Source organism: Poeciliopsis prolifica, unplaced genomic scaffold, assembly GCF_027474105.1.
Source record: "Poeciliopsis prolifica strain line A6 unplaced genomic scaffold, Auburn_PproV2 SCAFFOLD014, whole genome shotgun sequence".
NCBI classification, from domain to species: Eukaryota; Metazoa; Chordata; class Actinopteri; order Cyprinodontiformes; family Poeciliidae; genus Poeciliopsis; species Poeciliopsis prolifica.
In genome coordinates, this window is record NW_026562389.1 from 8741484 (window position 1) to 8757953 (window position 16470).

At 37.0% G+C, this 16470-nt stretch overlaps 2 protein-coding genes across 44 annotated transcripts in view; both read right to left on the reverse strand.

Annotated features, from left to right (window-relative positions):
* camk2b1 (calcium/calmodulin-dependent protein kinase (CaM kinase) II beta 1) overlaps positions 1-2937 on the reverse strand; it is an 86995-nt gene extending 84058 nt beyond the window's left edge. For all 42 annotated transcript variants that reach the window (XM_055039793.1, XM_055039770.1, XM_055039786.1 and 39 more), the window contains exon 1: positions 2621-2937. In XM_055039793.1, coding sequence (XP_054895768.1) covers positions 2621-2682 — 62 coding nt within the window. In that variant the 5' untranslated portion in view covers positions 2683-2937. The remainder of the gene's footprint in view (positions 1-2620) is intronic.
* A 3072-nt stretch (positions 2938-6009) lies between these two features.
* On the reverse strand, positions 6010-16292 carry si:dkey-13n15.2 (protein transport protein Sec24C). Of its 2 annotated transcripts, none has more exons than XM_055039035.1 (21): positions 16090-16292; positions 14284-14940; positions 14108-14166; positions 13600-13653; positions 13349-13460; positions 13117-13244; positions 12864-12996; positions 12386-12492; positions 12108-12220; positions 11707-11907; positions 10876-10972; positions 10674-10778; positions 10421-10588; positions 9567-9663; positions 9336-9484; positions 8738-8876; positions 7963-8084; positions 7615-7794; positions 7259-7456; positions 6880-6969; positions 6010-6470 (listed from the first exon to the last, which is right to left on the reverse strand). In XM_055039035.1, the coding sequence occupies exons 1-21, from the start codon at positions 16097-16099 to the stop codon at positions 6330-6332; spliced, it is 3060 nt and encodes a 1019-aa protein (XP_054895010.1). In that variant the 5' UTR covers positions 16100-16292; the 3' UTR covers positions 6010-6329. The 2 variants fall into 2 exon arrangements, with proteins under 2 accessions (XP_054895010.1, XP_054895008.1); XM_055039033.1 differs by having other exon boundaries at positions 12864-12999.
* Between the last annotated feature and the right edge of the window lie 178 nt (positions 16293-16470).

The following is a 16470-nucleotide window of genomic DNA, read 5'->3' on the forward strand; positions in this document are numbered from 1 at the left end:
GTGTGTAAATGAAGCAACATAAATAAACTTGTTTTTCCATATGTAGACATATTTCCATCTACCTAAACATCATAAAAGATTTTATAATTTTAACTTTAAATGATTGCCTTGTTTTCAATCAGACAAAAAACAGCAAACAAAATCTACACCCTACATTATCCTGTTATACATTGAAACTTAACTTTATTAAGATGCATCCCTCTGCAGCAGCAGTGTTCTGAACAATTAAAGCAAATTACTAAACCTGTTTGTTTTTTCTGACACTTTTCTTGTTCTTACAATTATTTTCTTCATGTCTTCTGTTGCAAAATCGCAGATAACTAATGTAAACAACAAAAACTGTCAACCTATACAGCAAACACAGAATTAGTACTTGCAGACAAAAAACAACCTTTTTCTCTCATCTTTCAAGGTTCATGTGCAGACAGCCTGTTTTTAATTAATACACCTGTTTCAATAATATTAAAAAATAAAAATTATCTGTTTTATTGAAAATAATACAGAGTCAAGAGAAATAATGTCCAAACATTGTATATTTATAGTATTATTTACAATGCTATAAAAAGTATTCACACTTCTTTAATTTTGCCCAAATATTTTACATTTCTGAGCTATTTTTGGACTTGACTATAGTTTTCTTTTGTTTTAAAAATCTGCACAAGGAATAAATACAAAATATCCCAGAACAAAGAATGATCGAGGTGAAAGATAAAATATACATATATATAATGGTAATCGTTGGTTATTCACCAACATTAATCAGGCTTTTATGGCAGAGAGGCATGTAGAAAGTCATATTCACTGCAAAAAAAAAAATAAAAAAATCTCAGCTTTGTCAAAATTCTCTGGTCTGAAGCCGAAAGAAAATCTTTTGGTTTCCTCATTACAGCGATTAATTTTTCCACTAATGATCTGAAGACGATTGCCAAGTTAATAAGAAATGGCTTCAATCTGGGAATATCCACTGAACCATTTAGTGTTGTCACTAAATACATCTTGTGTTAATTAGATCCAGGTACTTTTCTGTGATGGTGTAGTTGTTATCACAGGGATACAGTGAATAGCCAATTATTTTAGTAATTGGCTATTCTATTGATTTTTTGGGTCAGTATATTATGATTAATTGATTACTACATTAGTTGAGGATTACTTAAAGCATCAATTATTCACACTATTAATCTGATTAATCCTTTGAATCTCAATATGCATATGTTAATTTGACACTATGGGTCTCAGTTCACTTTTTTTCCCTTTCTGCAAGTGTAGAAGCAGATTTCTACACCTTCTTTATCTTTAATTTTTACACTATTGTCCAAACACTTTTTATATTGCACAGATTTTTGAATACTCAAACTGCTTCTACAAAAAACTGAAAGTGCATGAATACTTTCTGGGGGCACATTTTAAAGTTTCCCTGATTTTGCAGGAGAAGAACCAGCTGACACTTTAAAACAAAAGCTCTCACATTATCCTTCATGGACAAACAGTTCAACTATTCCAGAATTAAATTGCTGAACATAAAATTTTAAAGTCCGGGTGGATTTCATGTGTGGATTACTAATACTAAGCCATTTATCTGCAGGAAGTGCAAATAATAAAGCAGGGGCTAAGCTCACATGCGCTCCAGTACTGCAGTAAAAAGATAAACTGTAAATTTGTTGTTGATATTTCACTGGACGTACCATTTATTTGTTCAAAGTGCAACAAGTCAAGATGAGAGACACAGCAATATAAAGATAGTCTGAAAAATGTCAAAGACTGCCTGAGGGATCACAATAGAGATAAATGCTGAAATAACGCTAAAGACTCAATATTGTCACTATAACAACAGAGATCAGAAAAAAAACAAAAAAGATTAATTTGTGTTTCAAGTCTGCACATTTGGTGATATACCGTGATGCTTTGCTTGTGTTAATTGAAACAAAAATTAATCTTTTTTTAAAGATTTGTCCCTCAAGCAGAGATCTATGAAAGCTGCAGAAATAACAGAAGAACTTCAAAACTTCCCAACGTATATGAATTATCTTATTGGTTTATCATTTATCATTCCCTGTGTAATTTCTGTATACCGAAATTATACAGGGTTTCTATGGCTTGCAGAAGCCATAGAAACCGCCATACTTGCAGCTGTAGCAGATCTTTTTTCCTGCATGTCAACAAATCCCCGCGAAGGGCACACAAACTTAGAGAAACATATTTTCTGCGAACCGCAGTCTTCGCCTCATCACATGTGGAAATGCATTCACCACAACAATGTCCCTGCTTTCATTTGTATGTCCTTGTGAAATAAATAGAAAATCTGCATGCTATATAAACATGCCAATACTTATTGGATTTCATTTGTAACAATACAAAATCACACTGAAAAGCGTGGCAGGGAGCAGAGTAATTTGAAAGCTGACATACCGAAAAAGGGCACACACACACACACACACGCACACACACACACACACACACACACACCCGCACACACACACACACAAACACACAGGCATGCACGCACGCACAGCCGCTGGCCCGCTTCAGCTCTGCAGCCTTGCTGCTGCCGCCTGTCCGAGCCGCCCTGCACAGCAAACAGTCGCGCCACCGACTCAGACACGCTGACACCACAGATACTCACTTTCCCAGCTCCTCGTACAGCTGATACTCGTCCGTGAATCGCGTACAGGTTGTCGTGGCCATTGCTCTCCCCTGTCTGTCTTTCTCTCGCTCTCTCTCTGTTTCTTTCGCTTCTTTCCCCTGAATCAACTTCGAAAGAATAAAGCCTCAGTTCGTGCGAAAAACGGAGTAAAAAAATAAAAAAAAGGTACCAACGCGGGTCCGCCCAGCAGCTAGCCGGCCGTTGGAGCGGTGGGAAAAGCCGATAAAGAGGCGCAGAGAGACGGAGAGGTTGTAGAAAGACGAAGCGGGCGGTGTGGGTGTTTCTCTGCCAGACTGACTCCGCTATCTGACAGCTACCGCGCTCAACTGAGCCGCTTGGCAAGCTGCGCGAGCTACGTACAGCCACTTCCGCTTTGGATTTTCAAAATAAAACACGCTTTCCACAGTTTGTTCGGGTAATAAACCCTGAAAATGTGTGAACTCGTCTCAGATGTGTTGTTAAAATTGAAATAAAAAGTTACCTGATTGGTCTGACAGATTTAGAAAAAAGACAGGCAAATGCAACATTTATTTTTGTTTTATTTACAGTTTTAGCACCTTCAAAATAATAATTTTAGCTGTAAAAATATGTTAATGCATACATTTCCATTCCATTCAGTAAATTAGAATATTTATAAGTTAATTTATTTCAGTAACTCAATACACAAATGAGACACAATATAGAAATTGATCAAGCATAGACTGATGTTTTTATTAAATATTAATACACAAATAAGCTTTTATTTGTGCATTATGATGTCTTTGACTTACAAATACATTTATTTCTAAGAAAACATTTCAAATATAGAAACATGGGCTTAATGAAAATGAGTTTTAATATTTGCTTAAAGGTTATTATTTTCACAAGGTATTAAAAGGAATTTCTTGATCTTGCACATAGGGAATTTTCATAAGTAGTTACATTAACTCAGTTACATTTACTTGAGCAACGTTTTGGAAAAAAGAAATGTGTCTCGGAGTAATTTTTCTGGATGATTATAAACTTTTGCTACTCTTGCTTGAGTAAGATTTCTCAATACTTTATCCAAATAAGTAACTTCATTATGATGAAAAACATATTTTAGTCAAAAATGTATGAGACACAGACACTCATACACCTCTAACGGTGCAGGAAAAAAAGTGTATTTGCAATACCAAATTCAGGAAATTTTCGATTGACTAAAAATGCTCAAATGTCAGTTTTAATCTGCTTAACTTAAATTTTAAATAATTATTTGATTTTTTTTTTAAGAAAAAGCTAGTGGGCTAAGCTGTCCTAATACTGGGAGTTTAAGCTACAGATTTTTATGCACAAAGCTATTTTTGTTTAAATATAAACAGATGGAATTTAATACAATATGTAACTGTTTTAAATAAATGTTTAATTTGTTTTCACTGTCATTCCTCTCGTCACCATAACTTAACCTATTTTAATAAGTTTCTGAATTAAGAATAATTTTTGAAGAAAATCATGATTCTAAAAATTGGAATCGGAATCAGAATCAAATTGGTAGACCCTGAAAGACTCAGCTTTGTTGTCATTTTCTATTCATTGACCCTGCTCAATAATCTTAATATTTACAATAGATACAACAAGCACTATATATTGTTCCTAGAAGTACATTACCCAGTTCTAACATGAGAATTAATTTTATGTAAACTCTAATTTAAAAAAAAAAAATAATTGAAAATGTTTTTGATGCCTGAATATTAATTTGTATGATCGGTCACTTGAGTAGCTTTTTAATAAATTTGTACTCTTGCTTGAGTAATTTCTTAGAATCCTACTTTTTACTTTTACATGAATAAAAATATGTAGAAGTAATGCTACTCAGTGCAAGCCTAACATCAGCCTTACTGGTTTAACGCACAACTGTGGTTTATTTATTGTGCCAAGACGTTTTCCGGTGTTTCGCTGATCGCTCTGGCTGACTTGACACGACTCGCTTTATTTGGCTGCTGCAGCTTCTCCGCGGGAAGGCGGTGACTATGTCGCCCTCTGGTGGACACTTCGCGCACAGGCGCAACGTAACCGAACGCACCTCCCTCCCGCATGGTGCGTATTTCCAAATAGGGGCAAATATGAGGGAGCTTGTGTATGACTTCAAAACCTGCCTTACAAACGACATGTTTAATGTTTAACTGTTTACTTAACGAATAAATGAAATAACTATAATTGATTCATCACAGCAGAGGATGTCAGCACTGAAACGCTTTACCAATAAATTTTAGTGTACAAGACTTATAATGTTGACCAGATACAGTTCTGTTTGAAATTATTTTACAGTCACTGCATGACAGACATGCAAAACTGTTTACATTTACAAAACCAAAATACGTAAATGCATGCTTCCTATGTGTAGATGCAAACAACTTTTTTTATTATTATGTATTAAGATAATTAGTGGTCTGACAAGTTCTAAATGTTTCCAGAGAATCTGGGAGAAAAAGCATTCAATCTTGAAAAAGCTGCATAACGTTCTCCATTACAAACATTTTAACATTTACATTTACCACGTTTTTCAATGTTTGATAAAAATTCAGAATCTCTTTCTGCATTTAAAAGACATTTATTATGATGAAGTGATATGGCATTGAATCAACTGGTGTTTTGTGTATATTTTATGTTTATTTGAAATGTGTCTGTTGCAGTCTCTTTAGTTGAATAGCTAATTTTCTTTCTAGGAAGCAGATATAAGTGTGTACGTCTCTGCTCCTTTTTTCAGTTGTTAGATGAACTGTACATGTGTATTGAGTGAATAAAATGATAACATAAAATATTTTAAATGAACGTTCCTAAAAAAAAAATTAAATCTTGAATTTCCAACAGAATAAGCTGTAACTGAAAATAAAGCCTGAATTTGTTTCTTCAGACTTCTCATAGTTTGTAAGAACTTACTTCTTCTGTTAATGAGTAATTTTAGTGACTTGCAGAGAAAAGATTTAAGAGGAAGAAACGACTTTTTCCAACACAAGTTGGAAGACGCACAATGGTGAGGTGAGTCATCAGAGTAAGTGCTTTTACTAATAAACTGAATGAGTAAAGGTTTTATAGCTGAACTTTTGACAGATTTATGTTAGAGCTTGCACTTAAAACATGTTTCTTACTATAAAATTACTTCACGCAGCCTCTTAAAGTGGAAAATGGAAAAATTCAGTGGTTAAAGAATCACAGCACATAGCTCGGTGCTTCCCATTTCTGCGGCAACATAATCACAGTTAATTAGTGTTATTAGGCACTTATGTCTGATTAGGAGGTCGCCCTTTCAGCTTCCTGAGTCACATCTTCATCAGCTGCTCTGTTCATTACATCAATGTTGGCGGGTAAAAAGGGGAAAACTTGAGTCAGGGTTCAGTTAAAAGCTCCATTCTTTTTATTTTTAATCCACAGGAATGGACTTTGTCTCTCACACGCATATGAGGCTGGGGTTAGAGAATCACCGACACATGGATAAATTAACAACAGATATTTTTCAGAAAATAAAACACATTGCATGACTCTTCACATCAACACATCATTCTTGAGTAAATAAATAAAGAGATAGATAAAAGTGATTATTTTAGGGCCACATGTCCATGCACATCCTACTTTTCTGAACAGTCTTAATATTTTCAAACTACAATAAATCTTCTATCAATAAAAACAAAACCATGATCTTCTGCATTCAGTCTTTTCGTGTGTGTATAGATCACAGCAGGAGACGGACAGAGTTGACGTGGAGATGGTACAGGAAGTCTGCGTATGACGCTCCTCCGTTGGGACTTTTGTCTTCCACCAGGTGGTGCTGCAGCGCCTCCTCGCAGGTGTCGCCTTGTTTCACCACCACAAGCTGAAAAAAGAAACGACGTCATTAAAGCGCTAAACAAAATGTTTCTTACTTAGCCTGGTGAGGATTAGTTGATTTCACTGCACATCATAAAAAATAATTTATCACAAAAATAGTTACACATACTTTACATAATATTAGAAATATAATATATGGTTTCATAAATGCACAATTTTAACACTTTACTTAATGAAATAATAAAGTTACATTAGAAACATAACTCATATTCACACTATGTCATAAAATAATTAAGCAAGGCTCTTTTATAAAGCTCTAGCATCTGTCACATTTCCATGTTTTCATTCCTTTAAGAGTACTTATTAAAGAACCTTTTAATGTATTAAAATTGTATAAAATTAGTTTATTATACATCACAACACTGACTAGCAAAGCAAAGTGTTTTCTACCTCACCTTGCGGGCGTAGGGAACCTCGGAGTTGAGCGAGTTGATGAGTGACCGGACTCTGACGGACAGACGGTTTTCCAGAGCTGGAAGGTTGGTCTGATTAAACAAACGTGAGGAGAAAAGAAGAAGAAAACACAAACCTGTTAGATTATTGCCTTGTTCAACATCAAGGCTCATAAAGAATGCCAAACATTGCACAAACTATGCCATCACTACAATATTTTCTCAAAGTGTTTTAATCTTCACGCAGATGAATCATGAGTAGTTTGCTCTTTTGTCTTCCATAGGCTCTTTTTTTTAGCAATTTGCATGACTATTAGTGTTATTATTATTTTTACTTTTTATTGCATGTTCAATGTAAATAAATAAATCTGTTTTCACCCACCTCGCCTGAAGGCAGCGAAGAGAAACAGCTGGTGTTGAAGAGCTCAACAAGCGTCCCTACAGGGACCTGAGTGCCAACCCAGAGCAGCATAGTGAAGGGTGCGTGAACCAGGTACAGACCCCTGGAGTCCAGGCTGGAACTGGTGCACCGTAGCGCCCCCTCTGGGTATGGAGGACTAGAGCTGTCAACTGAAGGCAGCTGCAGAAAAAAAAATTTCATGGTTGCCTTATTATCTTGCAGCAGATAAATGGAAGTGTCTCCCAAGATGCAACATTTTAACGCACACAAACTTTGGGTTGAATATTTTATTTAATGTATGTTGTGTCAAGAATAACTCTGACAAGTTGGTGACCAACCAGAGGCAGCAGCAGGGGGTAGAAGTGTCGGACGGTGCTGCGGGTGTCGAGGCCCAGCACCTGGCAGCGCTGCTGCAGCCGCTGGTGGATGGAGCTCCTCAGACCCGGCAGCAGAACCTCGCTCTTCCTCAGACTGTTGACGTAAACTGGAAGAGCTCGCAGGAACTGAGGAAGCACCAGCTGCAGAATGAACACGACACAATAAGGTTAAAATAAAATAAAAACAAAGCAGAAGTTGCTCTTTTAGGTTGTAATTAAACATCTGGAAAGCTTTTAAACTATTTATTCTGAAGTAAAAATTTGAAATACTAAATACAGTCGCGTTTTTGTGTGCAACTGTTACCTCACCTGACCAGCAGACACTGAAGACAAGCAGCAGTGTTTGCGGTACGATGCCAGAGCTTCTGTTACATCTGTCTGCAGTTCCTCCCTCAGCTCCTGCAGAGGGCGCTCTAACACTGCACAGTACACTTGACAGACACACAAAGAAAAGTAGAATTAATAAAACAAAGTAACCACAGAAATGTTTAATTGCTCTTAGATTACCAAGTTTTGTAATTTTGGTGATAAAGTCAGTCAAACTGGTTAAATATGTAACATTGTTATTCTTTTCTAAAATATTGAAGAAACATATTTTCAGAGATAAAGTTTCTAAAAAATCAATTAGCTACCTTTTTTCCAGAGTCACGCAGCTTTTCAGGCTCTCAACAAATCATATTTGGCAGAACCAAAAGCAAAAATGGCTCTATGGGTTTTAAAGGTTGCTGACCTCTGAACTTTACCAAATATAGACCTGTAATGGTAATTCAGCATATTGTAAAAAATAAAAAAGAATCAATATTACAACATGCACTCAGAGAAGGATACTAATTAACAACAATTTCACTACAGATGCAACTGTTTCTATTGACAGAAGCCGTCCTCTATAACTTAAAGACAAACTAATATGTAGAACTTAATAAAGTTTATTCAATTTATTTAAACCATTAACACTAAGTTGGAAAATGTTCAAATCTCATACTATTTTTTCAAATTGAAAAATCACAATGAATCATTCTGCTGCAAGAGTGAAAGCTATTATAACTATGATACATTTCAGTGACACACAGGGTATATTTCATACTCTTCTTGCAGTAGAAAGTGAGAAGGGTTTCAGCCTGGTAGTTTCTGAAAGTGTCCTGTAGGTGGCGTGAGCATCTCAGTGTCAAAGTGTGAACTCTGGTCCTTCTCTCTCCCGTCTGGGAAGTGTAAGACAGGACAACCTAGTTTATGAGACAAAAGAGCATATAAATTATTACAAAATCTTTCACGTTAAGTTAAATTTACATAGTAAAAAGACCTGGGAGACATAATGTTACAAAAAGTCATTTATTTCCATAAATGCTTTAATTTAACATGCAATCAATTGATTTACTGGGGGAAAAAAAGCAATGCATCCAATGTCAACTTTGCCAGAGATTGAAGATGGAAGAGACCAAATGAGTCAACATGCTAGTCATGCCAGTAGATACTAACTACAGTTTAAAATGTCTCCAATGTAAACACTTTTCAAAATCTTTCTTCTAAAAATCATAAATCTTGTTTTACAGCTATTGATCCCTCTTCCTAATACAAATAATTAGTAACAACTTCCAAAATGAAGAAAATATAATAAAGAGAAATCATAAAAAGCCAAAACAGGCGAAGCGTTTGATGCGTCTTCACCCTTTTCTCCAATTCACCTGAACAGCTGCCCCTCCCGTCTCATCCAAAGCTTTGCTGTGGGCCAGATCCACAGCCACAGTCGTCCTGCTGTGGAGCGTTGCCAAGGCGATGTGTTCAGGGTGTGAACCGGGGACAAACATCCCATAGCAACCAGACACGCGCAAATCTGGCCACACAAACACAACCAGTCACATCACACATTTTATGAAGAAAAGTGATGGAATGAAAACATCAAAGTCTTCTTTCACTTTTGCTGACGAATATCCTGAGCTCAGCCTTGTAGCCCGTTTCCGTCTCAACGACCCGCTTCAGGTCCACGCTGAAACGCTCTCTGTCCAGGTCGCCCTGGGATGGAAATGTTACAAAAGTTAACATGAAACGATGTACTTGAGGAACTTCACAGGAATTCTGAGTAGAAGGTATTTAGAGACGAAATTTTTGTTTTTTTTTTATCTTAAATATAAAATGTTTTGACTTAGTTACTGCTCTGATTATGTTTTCATATCAGCAGATTATTTTTTCTCGATCTGTATATGTTAGTTAAAGATTGATTAGTAGCTTAGTTGACAATTATTTCAATAATCAATTAATCACGATTAATCCAATTAATCTTTTCTCACTAAACTAAGTGAGAAAAGCACAATCTGAAATTTTTTATCACAATGTACAGCAGTATGAAGACTTTGTTAAAAACGTATGTCACTCTCAAAAGCTAAATAAATCAACAATTGTATCAATGTAAGTACCGTATATTCCAGACTATAAGTCGCATCAGCCATAAAATACATATTAAAGAAGAAAAATACATATAAAAGTTACTCCGGAGTATAAGTCGCACCACCGGCCAAACTATGAAAAAAACTGCGACTTATAGATCAGAAAATACGGAATATACATATATCTTTTTATAAAGCATATCCTGGTTTTTCAAGATAATAATTCACACATACAGTGTGTGAATTAAGAATGTTTGCGTCAACAAACAACCACACATGTTGAGTCCATTTACCAAAAACTAATTTAACAATGGCTTGAAGATCAGCTAAATTCTCAGTATTAAAAAAAGACCACAGTGCCACAGTGGGCGGAGCTACTGGTGTACCTGGAGGTAGCTGTAGGTGTGCAGAGCTCCACCAGTTAGAAATGGGATGTGGCCCGGCCAAGCCCCGCCCACATCCTGCTGGGAGAGAACAAACATGTGGACGCCGCAGCCCTGGCTGATGCACTCTTTAGCCAATGAGACGGCTTTTTCTGATGGCTGAAAGATGGACTATAGAAAACAAACAGGGAGGGAAGAAATGTTTCATGAATTGAATGTATGTCACTAATGTATAGACTGTTATAGTTAGATTTACCTTTGGTTTGCTGGTCCCAAAGAACCCTGAGGAAGAGTTGGTGTGTCCTGTCTCAATCAGGCCAGCTGTGTGGAAGATAAGCAGTTTCCCTGGACACTTCAGGCCCTATATGTTTTATAAAATAATCTCAGTTTTTGCAAATCTCTAGCATTTAGGAAGAAAATAGCATAGCGAGTAAGCAATATGTTTATTGATTGATTACCTGCAGTACAGCCAGGCCTGCTTTAACAGGAAGCTCAATGGGAAGTCCAGTGGAGTCACCGCACTCAGCCCCGAACTGAGGAATGAGTTGCAACACACTGCAGACAAAAGAAATGATCTCAGTTGTTTCTGGTTCTGGAAGATATTGCTGTATTTATAAACCATTTGTGCTGCATCATTCTTACTTAATGATGGAGCACATTTCAGCCCTAATGGGAGGTTTTAAATCTCCCTTTAGGGCTGAAATGATTAACCACTATGAGTTTATTACAGAAATAATGGGGACCTATTTGAGTACTTAATTATGAAGTGGAGTATATAGACTCAACAACAAGGCTACTTACAGAAAAAGCAACATTTTCAGAGCAGTAATTAAGTCAAAACTGGGCCCAAAATTTTGCAGACAAATTAAAAAAACTACTTTATCAGTAAAACGTTCTACCGATGCCAAACACATTTTCTTTGAATAAACACAACATGCAAAAAAAGAAACAAACAAATCTCTATAAATGTTCTTGCTGATTTTTCTTGTAAACAAAATAAGCAAGTAAGATTAGCAACTGGATCAAATTCTGTACAATATCCCTGATTAAGTGCTGCTTGCTATCCAACTATTAATCGATTACTAAACTAATTGTCAACTAGAGCTCCACTTCCCATATAAGAAAGGAACAGGACAGTTTAAAGCCACAGAAAAATTACAATTAAAGAGCTACATCGGACAATCTACAAGCAGAATTTCGAATCCTCTGAAAAATGTGCAAAAAAAATCATCAAATCAAAATCAAAAAACAAGAACGTAACTGTCAGATCAGCTGATATGTTTCCTTACCTGTCTATACTTTGTATGCAGTCTATGAGGGGCACCAGAAGCCTCTCCCTCACAGGAAGCTGCAGGTCTTCCGTCTCAGCGATGACCAGCATGTGAGGACGGGAAAGGTCAGGACTGAGGTCGTACAGGTGGATCCTGCTGTCATACGTCATCAAACCCACACGGAGATTTGACGAAGCGTCTCCTGCCTCTCTACAAGCCCTTTCCCAAAAAAAACAACAAAAAACAACGCTCAAACCTGATGTTTCCAAACTGGCTCAAAAACTACAGATAATGTAGAAGAGTTTATATCCTTTGAGTTTTTCTCAGTTTGTCAAATATGTCAAACTACAATGTATTTTAAGAGGAACTTTATGTGACCAAAAGAAAATAATGAATATTTCTGTAAGAAATGTGCTTACCTGACCAGTGAGGTGAGCAATGTGTGTATTTGCTGAGTGACAAATTCTAAGTGTCCTCCTGTCAGTGCAGAGGCAGAAACATCTATGGCTAGAAGAAGTGCAGCAGCTTCACCCTGGAGTGAAAGAAACAAGTTTTAAACTCCTGTTTCCTTCTGGAAAATCACTTACATTATAAATGATCTTATGAAACTACAAATGCATTAAAAAAGAACTCGCTGAGGAGCAGGTTCAGAAGGGAAAATGCAAATAAAGCCAAAACTGCAGAGTGGGAAGCTGACCTTCTCTGAGTTCAGTGTTTCATACGACCCCATGCTGAGTTCGGGCCTCTTGTCTTTGTCAACCCGGACCTCCGCTCCTTTGGTGGGCTGATACTGCTGCCACGGCACTGAGACCCAAAAGAGCAGAGTAAAAGTAAATAACCATTTAGATCAATTAAAACAAACTGAATTACTTTAACAGAAGCGAGGGTATTTATTGTACCAGTTATTCTTTATCAATTATCGTAAAAAAAAAATTTGTATGAGAAATTTGATTTACTGTTGCAATGATAAATTGAAGTTATTGATGGAAAATTAAAAAACAAAACAAAATGGACAATATGACTGGAAATGTTATCTTTGCTATTTTATCCTGTGTTTGATAACATAATTGATATTAAAGCGTTTTCAAGGATTTCAAGCACCCTTTTTTAAGTACTGAACAAAGTGTCAGATGTTTCTATTGTTATCTCTAAAACAAACAGATTTTAAATTCTACCTTCATTGAGTTTCCCACAGAAGGGGCAGTGAAACCTCTGCCCACAGTCCTGCCAGCCCATCGCTGGGCACATGGAGGCGCCGCACCAACGACAGCCCACGACGCAATCCGTATGTTTGCATAGAGGGATCGGCTTCTTGTGGAAGAAAAAGTTTTTTTTTAAATCGACATCTGCGGCAACACACACGTGTCTTCATCTGGAAAATACTTTAACAACAAAGATGATCTCACATCAATAAGTATAAAAACTGACCAGGCATTCATTTTGATTGAAGAAGGGAGTAACTAGCACCCCTAGTGGCAGTCGGCTGAGCAGCGCCGTCTGGCCGTCACTGGGGACGCAGTAAGTTACAGAGCGGATGGCCAAGGGGCTTACGTTACCTGCAGCAAGCAGATAAAATTACTAATGCAAAGTTTCATGTGTCTAAAGCTACATTATTGAATTAAATCCATGATGGAGAATGTCTGAGACAGAAACTGTTCACCTCTGTCCTCTATGACACAGGAAGTGGTCGGCAGAGGAGGCAGGCGAGAAAAATGCTCCGAGATGAAAACTTTTCCATCCCACTCCGCTCTGTCCTCTGCCATCCCCTTTACCTTCACAGAGACAGAGAGGTCTGTCAGCTTCCCTTTAAACATTTCACTATATTCAAATGTAATGACAAAGAATTAATTATTCATGGTCAACCAGCTGAAAATTTGAGAGAAATTAAAGAACTGAGATAAGCAAACTTACAGCGCTTGGTAAGAGTTCAGGATTCAGGCCATAACGAGACTCAGAGTTGGGAGACTGCAGAGAAAACAAATACTTTAATGAACTTAAATTGATTTTTATCTTCCAGCCTTACATTCAATCAATTCACATGCAAAAAAAACTTTTGACAGTCGAGCAAATTTCAACTTTGAGGAGTGTAAAGCCTTTATGTCTCTGCATTGAGCTCATATATATATTTAATCAACAATTTAGCAACACAAAATGGTTTTTGAAGTGATAGATGGTTTTCAATTAAAATGTATTGACAGACCTTGCAATTAACTCAATGAAATATTTTAATCGCGTTCCATCTGAAGTTTTACTTCATTACACATCTTCTGTTTACTTATATGACTTAACTCTTTAAGTATTGCAGTAATTCATACTAAATATCCATATGTCCAAATATGTTAGAAAAGCCCAGGGTTCAGTTTTGGTTTACATGACTTTGTCAGCTATCATTTATGACGTTTAATGTTCATTCACCAACCTGTGGTGTCAAATTATGATCCGGAGGAGATGCAGTGGGCACAAAGTCATTTATGCTTCCTGAAAAAATACAAATAAAAATTCTGGTTGGAGAAGTCATATTAATTTTAATACATTTTGGATGTTTTATTCTGATTCCTTCAATGTTACTTATGACCAAACCCACGCAGAGCTCACCTTTAGAAAGTGCTGCAACGCTCCACAGAGGCTGCTTCTGGATGGGAGCGCTGGCTGAGGTCAGCGCTTCATTGAATCCAACAAAAGATCCAGAGTTTCCCCCGTCGGATGCAAGATGTTGATTATGGTTTAACTGAGGGTCAACACACGGAGAGCTAGCGGGAAGAGGATTTTGAGTTGGTGGCTGATTCAGAAGACTTCGATATGTAAGTGGAGAATATGATGAGGGATCTACTGCTTGGTAAGCATTAGGAGCGGAATAATGTTGCACTTGCTGCGTTGCTTCATTATATGGAAGAGAGCATGGCGGTATGTTCCTTTCTTGAACAATAGGGGATAAAATATCAGGAATGCTCTGATAATCTTTACAAACATTCTGCATGCTGGGATGAGAGTTGCTCCTGGTAGAAAAGGTAGCAACATCACTTTTAGAGTAAACGCCAGATGCTTGCAGGTGGTTGTAGCTCAGGTTTTGGTTGGGTTCACAGCCCAGGCTGAGCTGCTGGAGGTCGGGGAGAGGTCCTGCAGGCGCATCAGAGGACCAGCCGTTCTGGACCGCCCACAGTGGACACGGAGGGTGCCTCTGATTAGGGGACGGGACGTCCATCATCCCCCATAAAAATAAGAAATCAGAATTTTTCTCATTGGAGGCTTGACCTGATGAGACAACAAAGCATAACAGAGAACATTTAATATTCAAAATATATTCTCCTTGCTCTCTGAAAAGGTTTTTTCATGCATCAGTTGCTGGGCACATTTAGGGTTTCTTCTTTTTGACCAGATTTTACAGTTTCATTTCAGTTTTCTTCAGGGTTCATACAGTGTTCCACAGTAAAATTCAAGGAATTTTCAAGTTTTTTCATGGTAAGTTTTCAAACATTCCTAGCACCACACTTTGTAGAGAAAACAATACAAATGAACGAAAGAAGACAGTTTCAACTCGCTTTTTTATGAAATAATTTATTACTGTTACTAATAATGCATTGTGTTGTGATAGCAGTCTACATAGCGGAGACAAAGTAAACAAAAATCTAACGAAATGTTATGTTTTGAAAAGTCTCTCACACACCCTTTGTGTAAATATTTGATTTTCCTGATCAAATTAATTTTCTGACTGCTTCTGACAACATGTAAAGTTCAGCAGAGTTAATATGTTTTTGGTTCTTTTCCCCATTAGTTCAAATGAAAGAAACATATAACAAGAAAACTCTTTCATTTTCCAAAGGTCAGTGCACCAGAGCCTTGACCTCAACCTAATAGAGAATATTTGGGATTAGTTGAAGAAGAGACTGTGACCCAACATTAGTGTCTGACCTCACAAATGCTTTATAGTAAAAATCTTAACCTTTAGAAAAAGCCTTACCAAAATAAACTAAGCAGTATCTGCCTAAAATAAAATATCAATATGTATGTAAAGGCAAGTAGGCCAATACTTATTGCGATATAGTTTTTATAGACATTTTTGAGATTGAATAACCTATTATAACCCCCATGTCTACCAACCTAGTAAACATTTAAAATGCAAAAATAACAATGTTATATAGTGACAACTTTGGCCACATCTTAAGCTATGCTATCACAGTAAAAATAAAACTAAAGTGGGATTATTTAATGGTTTTATTACAGCTTCTTAGTTGTGCTAGCTAGCCAGCAGAGACTCTCCGATGACAGAGACGTTTCTGTCGTAAATTAGGTCCTCAAACTGAGGCTCTACACACACACCTACTCCAAATTAGCATACAAATAAAATGAAAACTCTTAAGCCAGACATATGTAGCGTGAGTGAACAGATCGAGGAGTCAGTACCGTTTGGCATCAACGGAAACAGGAGAGTCCGTCTGCCTCGGTGTCCGTGAACGTTACTAATGTCGGTGTCTTCATTTTCCCGTCAGCTCCAACGGATCTCAAACACCTGGCCTTATGTTGTATGGGAATATGAACCTAATCAAGATAAAAACAACCTCATGGTTTTGGACCAGACACTACCCAGCCTCGTCCAGAAACCGCAACGTTAGCATCACGGAAAGTAAGAATCAATACAGCGCGCTTCCGGTTGTCCTTTCAAAATAAACGATTCCACAAGTAAAGACTAAAGCAGCTGACTTGATGAGGTGATGTATAGATTTTAACAAAATTTCGGAAGAAACTATGTTTACACCTCTTGATACACTAATTTTGAAGAGAAAA

Coding starts and splice junctions, on each gene's coding strand:
- si:dkey-13n15.2 (XM_055039033.1), bottom strand. Junction 13,461..13,599: donor CTGAACTCTTACCAAGCGCT/GTAAGTTTGCTT, acceptor GTCTCTGTGAAG/GTAAAGGGGATGGCAGAGGA. Junction 13,245..13,348: donor CTGTGTCATAGAGGACAGAG/GTGAACAGTTTC, acceptor TGCTTGCTGCAG/GTAACGTAAGCCCCTTGGCC.